Source organism: Lagenorhynchus albirostris, chromosome 2 (genome assembly GCF_949774975.1).
Source record: "Lagenorhynchus albirostris chromosome 2, mLagAlb1.1, whole genome shotgun sequence".
In the NCBI taxonomy this organism is placed as follows: domain Eukaryota; kingdom Metazoa; phylum Chordata; class Mammalia; order Artiodactyla; family Delphinidae; genus Lagenorhynchus; species Lagenorhynchus albirostris.
In genome coordinates this window covers 44,358,994-44,372,932 of record NC_083096.1, presented here as the reverse complement: position 1 = coordinate 44,372,932, position 13,939 = coordinate 44,358,994, and the positions used below count along the sequence as shown (strand labels likewise).

The window sequence follows — 13,939 nt, the reverse complement described above, 5'->3', positions numbered from 1 at the left end:
ATGCTTTGAGTGCTTTATCATAACTTTTTGTGTAGCTATTAAAGATTCTTTTCCTTTGTGGTTAACAGAGGCTTACATAAGATATATGTAGAACATCCTATTTTAAACTAATAATAACTTAACTTTGATAGCATACATAAACTTTACTTTTACTTCTCTTCCTCTCACATCTTAGGTTATTAATGTTACAATTTACATGTTTTTTATTTTGTGTATCTAATAACAAATTATAGATACAGCTATTTTTTAAATGTTTGTTTTTTAAATTTTAGAAGTGAGTTACGTATCACCATTACAGTATTAGAGAATATGACTTTGACTACATATTTACCATTACCAGTGAGTTTTGCACATACATTTATGTGGTTTTACGATGACAATTAGCATCCTTTTATTTCTACTTGAGAATGCCATTTTGAATTTCTTGTAAGACAGGTCTGGTGTGTTTTTTCGTTTCTGTTTGTTTATCTCAGCTATTACTTGTCTGGGAAAATCTTTATCTGTCATTTCATATTTTGGCAGCTCTAGTATTCTTGGTGGACAGGCTTTTTTTTCAATATTTAGAACGTTTTATGCCATTCTCTCCTAGCCTTCTAAGTTTCTTATGAGAAATCTGCCTGTACTTTTATGGGGGGTTCCCTTGTATGTGATGTGTTGCTTTCTTCTTACTACATTCAAAATTTAGTTATAATGTGTTTCAATGTAGCCCTTTTTTAGTTCAATCTATTTGGGATCTTTTGTGCCTCATGAGTCTGGATGTCCGTTTGGGGAGTTTTCAGACATTATCACTTTAAATATACTTTCTGTTCCTTTCTCATTCTCCTCTCCTGGGATTTCCATAATGTGTATATTGTTTTTGTAATGGTATCTCATAACTCCTGTAGGCTTTCTTCACTTTTCATTCTTTTTTCATTTTGATCCACTGACTGGATAATTTCAAATGAACTATATTCTAGTTTACTGATTCTTTCTTTTGCTTGGTCAGCTCTGAAGTTGAAGCTCTCTTTTGAATTCTTTAGTTCAGTCATTCTATTCTTTAGCTCTAGTATTCATTTGTTTGATTGTGGTTTTTTTATGATTTCTATTTCTTTGTTGAACTTCTCCTTTTGTTCATGCATTGTTTTCTTCATTTTGTTTACTAAACTTGATTAAGAGTATTATTCTGATTTCACAGTTCATAGATCTCCATTTTTTAGGGTCAGTTATTGAGTTATTGGAGCTTTATTAGTTTCCTGTGAGGTGTCATGTTTACCTGATTCCTTGTATTGGTATCTGCACACTTGAGTAAAGGGTCTCTGATTCCAGACTTTACAGGTTTGCTTCAGCAGAGATTGTCCTTCACCGTTCAACTCAACTTGGGATTCTGGATGGGTCAGCTGGTAGCATCCTTGGGCAGGTGGGGTTTTCTCTCAGGGTCTCTATTTGGGTGAGGCCACTGCCTCTGCCTTAGATGTGAGGTCGGGACGGGGGGTGCCATTGGCTGGGAACAGTTGGTTAGGACTAATGATTTGGTTTCCTGCCCAAGTGCAACTGTAGAATAGGCCTGAGTTACCTGGATTCTCTGGTCATACTTCCTAGTTGGATAGGACTGTGTGCTATACTCAGCAGTTGGGTAGGCCTGTGAATTTGCTTTCCTGCCCAGGCAGGGCCATAGAACAAGCTCCATGGCCAATACAGTTGTGCCTTAATATGATATCATCCTAATCTTCTTTCCTAACAGAACGTGTTTTTATAGTTTTAAATTTTCAAAAACAAAATGTTTGAGCAATTTAAAACTTAATATTTAACAAAAGTCCCATGAAAAATATGAAAGATCTTTTTTCTCTAGGCTATAAATATTAAAGGAATAATTAATAGATATTTCTTTCTACCTATCTATATATCTATGCTAGAATCCTGGCATACATATCTGCTTGTTGAATTGTTTAATTAAAGTTTTTTTTTTCCTTTTTATACAGCTTTCCCTCAAAAATAAAAATCTTCTTTAAAAATTTAATATGAATGCAAAGGTATTCATGAGTAATAATTTTAGTAAACATGTATACTCCATTATTTTTTAAGTGTATTTTACTATGAAAATATTTAATTGTAATAGCCTAAGGTATGGTATAAATTTAGTTAAACACAGAGACTAACATAACTCTTTCACTTATAGATTTTTAAAATCATAGCATGATTATTATAAATTCAGTTATGTTTGCAAATTTATTTTAAAATGCGTGGCTACTGCATTGTTTCAGAAGTGGAATATTTTAAAAGGGAAATGAATAAAAATGCATCCTTTTAGTTACCAACTGTAGACATGTGATTATTAGCCAACTCTCAGAAATGACTTTTTGTTATAGGGAATCCAGTGCCAGAAATTACATGGCAGAAAGATGGGCAGTTCCTCAAAGAAGATGACACCCATCATCTTATGTCTGGTGGCCGTTTTCTTCAGATTACCAATGCCCAAGTGTCACACACTGGAAGATATACATGTTTGGCTTCTAATACAGCTGGTGACAAGAGCAGAAGTTTCAGTCTTAATGTGTTGGGTAGGTATAAGCATTGCTGCAAATCTTGAAGAATCAGCCATGGCAATAGGCCAAATTCTCTTCTTTTTCTGTTTACTTAATATTTCTACCATAGAATTTCATTATTTCAGAAGGACCAGTGCTTGTGTACATTTGCTGGTTTTCTTTTATTAATTCATACATTCATTCATTGCATTTGGCGTACCTACTATATTCCAGGTACCATGTTTTGTGTGAAGTACAACTATGAACAAGATAGATATTAAATAAGCAGTAGTAAAGGAAAAATAAATACTGGTCAAAAAGAAGCAGGTCAACAGTGAAAGAGGATCACCGTGAGATGTTTTATCATTTCTTTGTGGGACTCTGCCATTATTGCTAATTGCCCATACTGAAATCTCTGTTGGTAACTATGATGAAGGAGAGGAGATGCAGACAAGCACACCAAAACTGTATGCTTGCTCACGAGCGATAGTGAATTAACACAGTCCCTTGGGAGGCTGAAGGGTTCAAACAAAACAAAACCTCATTAAAATGATTTTATTTTAGAAGTGTGCTTTCCTCTGTCTTAAAACACATTTCCCCTCCTTCCATTGCCAACTTATGTAGCAGTATTGTGAGCAGAACATCTGCTCCTGCTGGGGTGAGCAACTACCGTAGATTTTCTTTTTCTTAACATAATATGCTGCTCATCTGTCTTTATGTGTGTTTATCTGTGTCATTTGCTAACTCACTAATCCCTAAAAAATCTTAAAGGAAGAAAGTTGACAGGTATTGCTGTGCAGTAAATTACCTGGACATTGCAAATTTAGATATTTTGCCATTTAATTAATAGTTATTTTTCCCAGATAAATCCCCTCCCCTTGAAATTAATATATAATATGTAAATTCTATATTGTCAGTGATAAGCTGTGAAGATTCCTAGATTAAAATGTAGACTGCAACTACAAGTGTAGGTTTTAAATCTCACATGGTTTCCTTCTGATTTAATACAGATTAGCTTGTACATTTGAATATCAAGCCCTTTGAGAGCAATAAAAACTACACCATGAAAATATATGGAGTAGGAATGATGAAATAACTACACATTCAGTTTCTGCAGCATTAAAGTTATACTTATGTCTTGGAAATGATATTAAAATAGATTCCTAATTTCTGCTCACGTTAGAAATTTAAAATGTACCACCTAAATGTATTGTATTTGATTACTAATATCAAAACACATTTCATTCTACTTAAATAAACTGACCTATAATTAAGGATGCGAATTTTTGCAATTTTTTATTTGTTTGTATGTTTTGATAGTTATTGGCTAGACTGGGGGAATATGTAGTCCCATACATAGAAACTCCCGCACAGGACACAGTCCTCAGGCAGCTTACAGTCTAATTGAGTAGAAGAGATATATAGGCCAGAAATGTTAAGTCAGAATACTGGATAATGTATTAATAAGTGTCAAATAAATAGTATATATAAGTAATAATTACATAAAACTATAAACTCCCTAGGACATAACCCTTTTTATCTTGAAAAGGATATAGCCCCAGCACCTAACATAGCAGTGAATAACAGATGGGTGGATAAGTAAGAATGAGAGTTCATGAGCCAGTTGTCTCCTAACACACCCATCTTCCCTGCATACCCATCAGCGAATGAAAGGCAAATGCCCTGCCCTGGATTTCTTCTCCTCTCCTGTAGCCCATTGCTTCTCTTAGGGCTCCATGTTCCTCATGCCTCCTTCCTCCTACCACTGACTCACTTCCCAGTACTGGCTCATGTCCACATCCTATCCCTGTCCTCTGGAAACCTGATTTAAAACTCTTTCTGGTTCCTTTCAGTAACTGAAATCTGACTTCCCAAGAGACATTAGCTCCCTGGGGACTCTCTACAGTGGAGATCACTTATTCTTTACCCCAGGCATCTCAAGTCATGCTCTCTGACTATAGTCCTTTCTCTGCCTCCTACCCGCTTCCTAGTTACTTATTTCTTATCATTTTCCCTCATTCATTGAAGATGAGGGATCTGAATTCAAGTCTTCTTTTCACAAACTTCATATAAAGTTGAGGCTGTTCAGGTGTGTGCACTGGCAATTTCCAGTCTCCCAGCCATAATTCAGTGTCTTTAACCTTTCTTTTCCCAGAGGGTGTTATCCTTTTTGTTCACAGTTACTGCTTCTGCTTATGCCCTTGATCCTATATCTTCCCCCCTTCTTTGGTCTGCCAGTCATGCCCACCATCTGCCTTACCTTCAGCTTTACCTTCTACTGTCTCCATCACTTCATATAGTCACTACTCCCTGTCTATATTTGTCCCACTACATATGGGCTTCTGCCCACACCATTCTTGACACTGCTGTGGTGAAGACTACCCTGTTGTTAGATCCAGCAAACATTGTTCAGTCCTTATCTTAATGTTTGGATATTATGTATCACTTTCTCCTGGACACTGCTCTTCCCCAGTTATCCTTACACCCCTTTGGTTGCTCCCTTTCTCCCTCCTTTATGGACTCATACTTAATCTGTCTCTTAAACATTAGGTCCCCTCATGTTTTGTCCTTACTTCAGCGTTCATTTTACTCTAGATATTCTCATCAAGTAACAAAAACTTAATTCCCAGAGGTTTAATGATCATCTCTTATCAACTGGAGACTTTTTAAAATCCATACCTGCAACCCTGATCCTTCTCCCAAGGTTCAGATTTCTATATACAGTTGCTTGTTGGACATTTCTACCTGGAATTCTCACAGGCACTTAAAATTCAAGATATTCAGACTGAACAAATCATCTTCCCCTAAGTGAGCAAATCTTTCCATATTTTCTATTTATTTTGCTTCGTTGAAGTTTACCTAGCTTCGTTCCCAAGCAATAAAATTGGAAGTTATATTTGACGTTGGTTTCTTTACCCCTTAAATTCTATCATCAGATCCTGCCAATTGATGTCCTAAATTTTTCTTTAGTTGCTCCCCCCTCTTTATGCCTTTCTTCACTGCTCTAGTTCAGTCCCTCACTATCTTTTATGGAACAAATGTACTTGTCTGTCTTTCCCCTGCTTCCAGCATTGACCCCCTTGAATCCATCCTCTATATATTTCCTGCTTGCCCCTCATTGTTTATACTACTCTGCTCCCAATATGCTCCCTCCTCCTAGTAGTCTCCCTTCTTTCACCTTCTGACCACCACCAGTCCTTTGAGGCTCAGTTTGAAATCTGCTCCATTAGGAGATCTCCCCTGATGAGAGTCCACACACCACCCCACACCTCAGATTGGATTGGATGCCATGCCCCCATATATCCTGCACCAAAATTCCCAGTATTGCCCATACTACATTGTGTTATGATTCCTTTTTATGTGTCATCTCCTCCATTACTCTGTGAGCTTTTTGAGGTTCTCACTGCTTTTGTGTAGAATGAGGACACTAATCAATTCTTTCTGTAATTGTTAGGGAGTGGAATTACACAAATAAGTACTATGGAAACTTAGAAATGTACAAATAAAGAAATTTCTGAATATATTTCTTTGATCAAGTTTTAAATCTTTTTCAGTATCTCCTACAATTGCTGGTGTTGATAGCGATGGCATCCCTGAAGATGTCACTGTTATCCTTAACAGCCCCACATCTTTGGTCTGTGAAGCTTATTCATATCCCCCAGCCACCATCACCTGGTTTAAGAATGGAACTCCTTTAGAATCCAACCGAAATATCCGTATTCTTCCAGGTAATTAGCTCACTTCAGATGCCCAAGTTGCATTTGTGCCATTTACTTTTACAGAAGAACAGAATCATTGACTATTTTTATAAAAATACTTAATGTTGTTGCTGGTATTGTACTATTGCTATCTTATTTTTTAGTATTTTGTATGTATGTTGTAATCTAAGTTATCTAAAATTACTTTTTGAAAGACCAGTAAAGTAAATAAAAGGCAAGTAAATAAATACTACAGTGTAATTAATTGCTCAAATATAACGTAGAATGCCAAAAAGAGTAGAAATTCACTTTTTGTTGAATTGACCCTTGAAGGTTAGTATTTAGATTGACAGAGTTTATTTATTCCTTTTTAATACCTGACAATATGTATGAAAACAGAAAGAATTTAAAAGTATGATCACTGGCTGTAAGAAATGTATAGAGATAATACATGTGAAAGTTAATTAACAACAGGAATCCATGAATAATCATGGGTTCTGAATAGTCATAGGTTATGATAAATGGGATAGTGACAAGTTTTATAAGAATTCAAAAGAAGGAATGGCCACCGTGGACTGAAGCAGTTAGGAAATGCTTTGTCATAGACAGAACTTGAACCAAACCTTAAAGAAAGTTATAGAATTTTGTTAGTTGGAAATGAGTTAGGAGAGATTTCAGATCCTTCAGGATGTCTAGTGTGGGAAAGTACGAAGGAGAATGGCGTATCTATGTGCAAGTAATAATAAACAGACTCCTCACCTCCTTCTTGAGTGGAGACATTGTGTGTACATGTGGGTATGGCAGGGAAGGGGGCAGGTAGGAGATAAGATCAGGAAGGAATATTGGAGTCATGTTTTATATACCTGGATTTGAGAGTTTTGACTTTATACTTTAGTCAGTTGAGAACCACTGAAGATTTTTAGGAAGAAAGATACCATAATAAAAATGGTGTTTTAGCAAGATCAATCTCTACTGATACGCCAGGTAGATGAGAGGAAGAAGATGACAAAGGCAGAAGACCTATTTGTGAAGAGAGTAAAATAAGAACCTTAATTACAGTATGTGCAGAGAGGTAGGGGAGGGTCAGAGTGAGCACGAGAGTCATTACCATGGAGGACCATCGTGGACTTAGTGAATGTCTCCATCCAGCAAGTAATGCCCATCTGTATTGTAGTTTGCCTGTGTCAAATGTCTCTTACAGAATTGTCATAGAGAAGAAGAAATGTGTTAATAGTAAGAACTAAAACCTGGTGGTTTGTGCAAACCCTGCTGCCACTGTGACTTCAGAGATTCTTTGGTGTTCCACTGCTTTTCAGGAGGTAGGACTCTGCAGATCCTAAATGCACAGGAGGACAGTGCTGGGAGATACTCTTGTGTCGCCACTAATGAGGCCGGAGAGATGATAAAGTACTATGAAGTGAAGGTCTACAGTAAGTCCCGAAAGAACACTATGTTCCTAGTTTTCTCCAGGTTTTCTAACTTTTTTAATTCTATTTTTCATTATGGGTTCATAATTATTTATATTCATCATTAAAGTTTATCGTTTACCCAGCTTGCTTCATTAAGATGGAAATTGAATTAAGCAATGTGCCCATGACTTCAGTTGCTTACAGATGTGAAAGCCCACTGAAAACTGCTCTCTTCAGCTTTTTGGAGAACTTGTCAGTGGCGCTTCCTTAAGTTTCTCTCTTTTTGTCTCATGAATTACCCTCTTCTGAATTCTGCTGCATATAAGTACCTCCATGCACAAAACTCTTCCTTAAATATATATGCTGTATTCAACAGCCTACGATGAGTTTGTCATTGACTTTGGGCTAATCCACTGTACATTGACCTATTAAAAAAAAATTATGCTACCACTGATAGGCAATAAATTTTCAGAATTTTATTTTTAAAAAGGAAGAGCATCTTTTTTATTATCTTTTGTTCTTTGAATCATTCCCCTTAGTGACTAATAAAATGCATTCTATGGGTCATACTCAGACTGTGTCTGGGGACCCGGAACAACCTAAACTAACTGTTCTGTGAAGGACATTGGCAGTATTACAAATGGCAGTATTACAATGATGAGGAGAGAAAGGTAGTTTTCTTCACATTCTGTATATGAACACTGCCATTTCATAAGATGCTAACTTGGGTCCTTGATGAAAGGAGAGCATAGAAGATGCCTAAGTTATTTCCTTGTTTTCTTATTAAGTGATCCTCACTGTGTTCCATGTCATTCCATTTAAAAGAACTAATGTTTAATACTTTAATATTTGTGTTTATGCAGTTCCACCCATAATCAGTAAAAGAGACCTCCTGGGGCCAGGTGTTTCCCCCAAAGAAGTGAAGATCAAAGTAAACAACACCCTGACCTTGGAATGTGAAGCCTATGCAATTCCTTCTGCCTCCCTCAGCTGGTACAAGGATGGACAGGCCAGTCAAGTTTTTTCATTTGCTGATGTTTTTTTATAGACTAAAATGGCCAGTTAAATTAAAAAACAAAACACCCAGACACAGATAACTCAGAGAATCAATGTGACCTTAAAATTAGCACAATCCCATGCTCCTAGAGTATAAAACTGCAAAAAAATTGAACCGTGTTCAACAATTTTAGTATTATTTCATCACTCTAAAGTTTGAAGGACTGTTTTAATACACGTTAGCAATTGTCTTGGAAAATCCAGCCACCTTCCCACTGGGGAATGGTTTTTGTGCTCTGTGGTTTTTCAGAGTAAGTAAACTTTGTGGAGAAGAAACACAAAGACAGTAGCCAGATTAGAATGATAGGTATAACACAGGTGCTAAGTTTATTCAGAACTTTCTCTAAACACCTTTAACTCTTTTACAAAGGGTAACATTTTTAATGTTCCAAGATGGAAAAAATAAGCTAAATGTGATGATTAAGTGCTCAATACAATTAATTGGGGGCAATGAAGAACTTTCAATAAAAGACACATCCTTCAGTTACATAATCTGGCTTTCAGACCACACGCCCTTATTTCTCATTCAACTTATTTTCTAACATGCATGTTTTAAAAACATATGTGCTGGTGTTTTAAGACCAAAATAGATTTTTTTTAGCTGCTGTTAACACTCTGCTTAATACAGATGTCACATAGCTAAGCTGATGTTTATCCTGTTTTACACATAATCAACCAAATGGTCAGTCAAATTCCAGTTGTAGACGTTCAGGTCAGAGTCATGATTTAAGATGCAGAAAGATATAACTTTATTATTTCAGATCACAGATGGATTTTGCAATCCTGGCAGCCAGGAAAAAAAATATCTCATAAAATAAGCAAATTTCATCTGGAAGCCATTGCAAACGGAAAAATATGGAACTCCCACCATGTTCTGTTTACAGTTTCTTTTCTGACTACAAGCATACTTCATGGTACAATATCAACTCTATATGAGTTTGCATGGAAACAATTCCTTTCACCTTTCAAATTTTAATATTTTATTTTTAATTTTACCTAAAACCTTTTCATTCCTTGCATTTTATACCCGTGCACACATATACACAAGCACATACACACATAAAAGTTGGGTAAAGTCTAGATTTGTACTAGGAATTAGGGCTGTTTTTTTAAAATTTCATAATGAGTAGTTAAATTAGTTTCACATCCAGACTGAAATTGATCCAATTATGATGCTTTAGTTAAATTGCTGAATTTTTCAAGATTTGGGATTGGTCCCCTAAAATGTGTACAGAAAATACTGGGTTTTGTTTATTTTCCATATCCTTTCTTCTGCTAGCTCATTTCTCAGATAAGCAACACTACTTGAGTGAAACAGTGTTTTTGAGAAAAGCCACCAAAAATATTGGCAGCATTAACCACAATAAGTTTTGATAGAATCTATGTGTTTTGCTTATTCATGCTCTGAAGGTTTTCTTTGACATGGAAAGTTTAAATTATACTATCTTTATATGTGATATAATGTTAATAATGATACATTGCGTCCCAAATTATTTATTGAGCACATAGTATTTGCCAAACACTATTTTAGGTGCAGGTGATACAGCTATGAAGGAAACAGACAAAAAATCTCTGCTCATATGGAGTTTTGGGGGGAGGGGAAAACTAAACAAACAAGTAAAGCATACAGTGTGCCAGATAAGGTAAATGTTATGAAGAAAATTCAGTCAGGACGAATAGAGAGTGTGAAGGGTGTGACCTCTTACAATAGGGAATGCCTCACTGATAAGGTGATAGTTGAGCAGAAACTCACAGGAACTGAAGGAAGCAGACATGAGATATCTGAGAGGAAAATATTCTAGAGAGACTAGCAAGGGGCAAAGGCCCTGAGGCATTTGGCTGGAGTGCAGTGATCAGTGGGAACACAGAGAAAGGTGAGAGCTGGGGTTAAATCATACTGCTTGTAGATCAGTTGGCCTTATTCTGATGGAAAGCTTCTGGAAAATTTTGAACACAGGAGTGATGTGATCTGACTTAAGGCTTTAAAAAGATTATATTGGCTTCTTTACTAGTTGAAGAAGAAATGAATTTATTGCCATGGTCCAGGAGATAGATGGTGATTGCTTGGATGAAGGTGGTAGCAGGATGTGAGGGAAAGAGAGGAGTCAAAGATGAGTCCAAGGTTTTGCATGAGATCACTAGAAGAGTGAGTTTAGGTAGAAAGAGAAGAGGTCCGAGGATCAAGCCCTGGGGTACTCCTACGTTTAGAGGTTGTGGGGCAGAGAGTGATGTGTCCTAAAAGAAGGAAAAATAAGTTTTCAAAATAAAGACCAGTTAAACCATGTTAAATCCCACTGATCAGGTAAAATAAAGACTGAGAATTGATCAGTAAATTTAGCAACATGGATGTCACTTGTCACGTGACCTTGACAACATCATTTTGGTCAAGTAGAGATGGTGAAAGCCTTATTGGAGGATTCAAGAAAAGATGGAAGGAAATGGAGACAGCAAAGGTAGAAAACTTTTTAAAGTCATTGCCTATAAAGCAGAATAGAAGAATGTGGAGTTAGGCTGCAGTGTAATGAGATTTTTTTTTAAGGCGGAAATTATACTGTTGTATACACATTGAAATCATCCAGTGGAAAGAAAGCAATTGATGATGACTCACATGAGAGAGGACACAGTTGCTGGAGCAATGTTCTTGAGTAGATCAGGGGATGTTCAGAATGGACAGAAACTGGTATTAACCAGTTTTTCCAGGGGAATAAAATAAAGGGAGAGGGGGCAAAAGAGTTGATTTTTTTATAGAAGTTTGTACAAGGAGTGATTGCCATAATAGACCTTCTCTGGGTCAGGAGGAGAGTGAGTGATAGGGAAAAGATTGCAAGTTCAGTGAATTTTGGGTCCTCCCATGGGATCAAAAAATAATGGGAGTTGGGATTCTAGAGGAAAAGAGTTAGTAAGTTAAGAGGTGATGGTCAGAAAGTGAGAACTTGAAACTGAGATTCTGAAGAGATGTGATTATTGGTAATTATAAGTTCTAGGTATGACTCTCCTATTGAGTGGCTGAGAGAGTGTTGGGGCAAAAAAAAATAGAAAGGAGGTCAAGGAGCTGAGAGCACAAAGCATTGGTGACTGTCTGTGTGGGTATTGAAATCACCGAGAATTATGAGAAGAGTGTCATTGGAAGGAGTAACAGTGAGCCAGGAACTAAAATTTTCAAGGAATAAGAGGGAATTTAGTATATTCGGAAATGTTTAGAAGATGAGAAATGTCCTATTAAATGTCGGTAATGTTTTCAATAAAAGATCATAATATAAATATATCTAGGTTAAATTTTCTCATTTATGAAGTAATGATGTTTCTGAATGAGCAGTAGTGATTTTTAAATCAGGCTATGCTAATGCCTTCAATCTTTCATTATAAAACTCTAGCATTTGCTACAAAATAGTAAGAAAAGATACACTTTTTTACTACAATGTGGGATCAGCTGAAGTTATTTTTCTCCAACATGGATAAATGGATATGGCACCTAAGAACATTTTTCATCATAAATAATTTATAAATGCACCACTCAGAAACAGCGGGCATAGATGTAAACTATAGGAATTACAATTTTCAATAAATAAAGACATGATTACTCAAAAACAGCTTATTCAAAGTAAATTGTTATTGTCTTGAGTATTTCACTTAAATTTTTATTTTTACTTATTAAAGAATCATAAAAACTCTCAACTGCATGGTGCCCTAGAGGATTTACTGGAGTACTTTTTTTTTTTTTTTTTGCACATTATTATTTATTTCTTTACATAAAGAAAACTGTTCTCTGGCTCAATTTCACTTTATCACAAACTACAGAAATAGGGTAAGTTTATAGGACTCAGTTATACATTTAACTCCTAGAGGATTATACTTTTTTTTTTAAAGCTGGTTTAATCTCAGGAGATCAAGTATAAATAATATAGAGGACCCCCAACCTGCTTATTCTTCCTAATATTGGGGTCCTATTTGGTATTATACTCCACATGATATATGTGGCAAATATCTGTTACCATTGAAAGCAAAGATAGCAGCTAATTGATTTCGATACTTCATTCTGCTGCAAAATGAGCTTTGAATCCAGATTTTTTAAAAAATTGAAGTATAGTTGATTTACAATATCATGTTAATTTCAGGTGTACAGCACAGTGATTCAGTTTATCTATCATCTATCTATCTATCATCTATCTATCTATCTATCTATCTATCTATATCTAATTTTTTCAGATTCTTTTCCCTTATAGGTTGTTACAAAATATTGAGTATAGGTCCCTGTGCTATATAGTAGGTCCTTGTTGGTTATCTGATTTATATAGTAGTGTGTATATGTTAATCCCAACCTTCTAATTTATCCTTCCCTCCTCTTTCGCTTTTGGTTCCAGTTTTTAAAATAATGAGTATTCCAGAATGAACATTGTATCTCCTATCAGACTGAAAATTTTAAAATTTAAAAATCCACACCATAAGCTGTTTGGTTTTTTTTTCTTATATACATATGTAGTTCTTTTCTCACTCTCTTTAGAGGCTTATTACTGGAGTACTTAATGATAACATTATTATAATTGAATCACAGCCCCTTAAAGCAGATGATCATGTTACTATTGCTGCCAGTGGACACACACTTCAAATCAGGGAGGCTCAAATATCAGACACTGGACGATACACGTGTATAGCGTCTAATATCGCAGGTGAAGATGAGCTGGATTTTGATGTGAATATACAAGGTAATACTAATATGTTTATTGTATGTAATTTAATTTATATGATCCGGCAAAGCAATGAAAAAGAGATTTGACTTGGTTTATTTTAATGTTTTTTTTCTGTTGACAATAATATAAATTCATTATTGAAAACTTGGACTCAAGAAATTAACAAAGAAAAAAATCCCATCATTCAGGATTACCTCAGTTATTTTTATGTGTTTCCTTCTGATATATTTTTGTAAATGCATACTTCATTTATAAATTGGGACCACACAATACGTACTTCTCTGTTACGTTAGCTTTCCCCTAACATTATACCATGACGTTTATCAGAAAGCTAATGTAACATTATATCAGAATTTAAAGTAGTCACACTTGGAACTGAATGATGATTTAGGCTCCTTCAAGCTTTGTGACTTGGGCAAGTTACCTAAATATTTTAAAACCCATTTTCTCACTTTTAGAATTAATGCCTTGTAGAATTGTGGTGAGTACTAAATTAGATAAAGTATATAAAATTCTTAGCAAAATGCTTAAGAAATGATATTTGCTATTATTGTTGATATTATTACCTTCAACATGATTTTTAATAA

The 13,939-nt window shown here is 35.5% G+C and overlaps 1 protein-coding gene across 1 annotated transcript in view; it reads left to right on the top strand.

Moving 5' to 3' along the window:
• HMCN1 (hemicentin 1) overlaps window positions 1–13,939 on the top strand; it is a 526,172-nt gene that overhangs the window by 347,579 nt on the left and 164,654 nt on the right. The window contains exons 49-53 of the mRNA XM_060131555.1: window positions 2,346–2,537; window positions 6,056–6,229; window positions 7,516–7,629; window positions 8,472–8,617; window positions 13,217–13,367. Of these exons, the coding sequence (XP_059987538.1) occupies window positions 2,346–2,537; window positions 6,056–6,229; window positions 7,516–7,629; window positions 8,472–8,617; window positions 13,217–13,367 (777 nt within the window). The remainder of the gene's footprint in view (window positions 1–2,345; window positions 2,538–6,055; window positions 6,230–7,515; window positions 7,630–8,471; window positions 8,618–13,216; window positions 13,368–13,939) is intronic.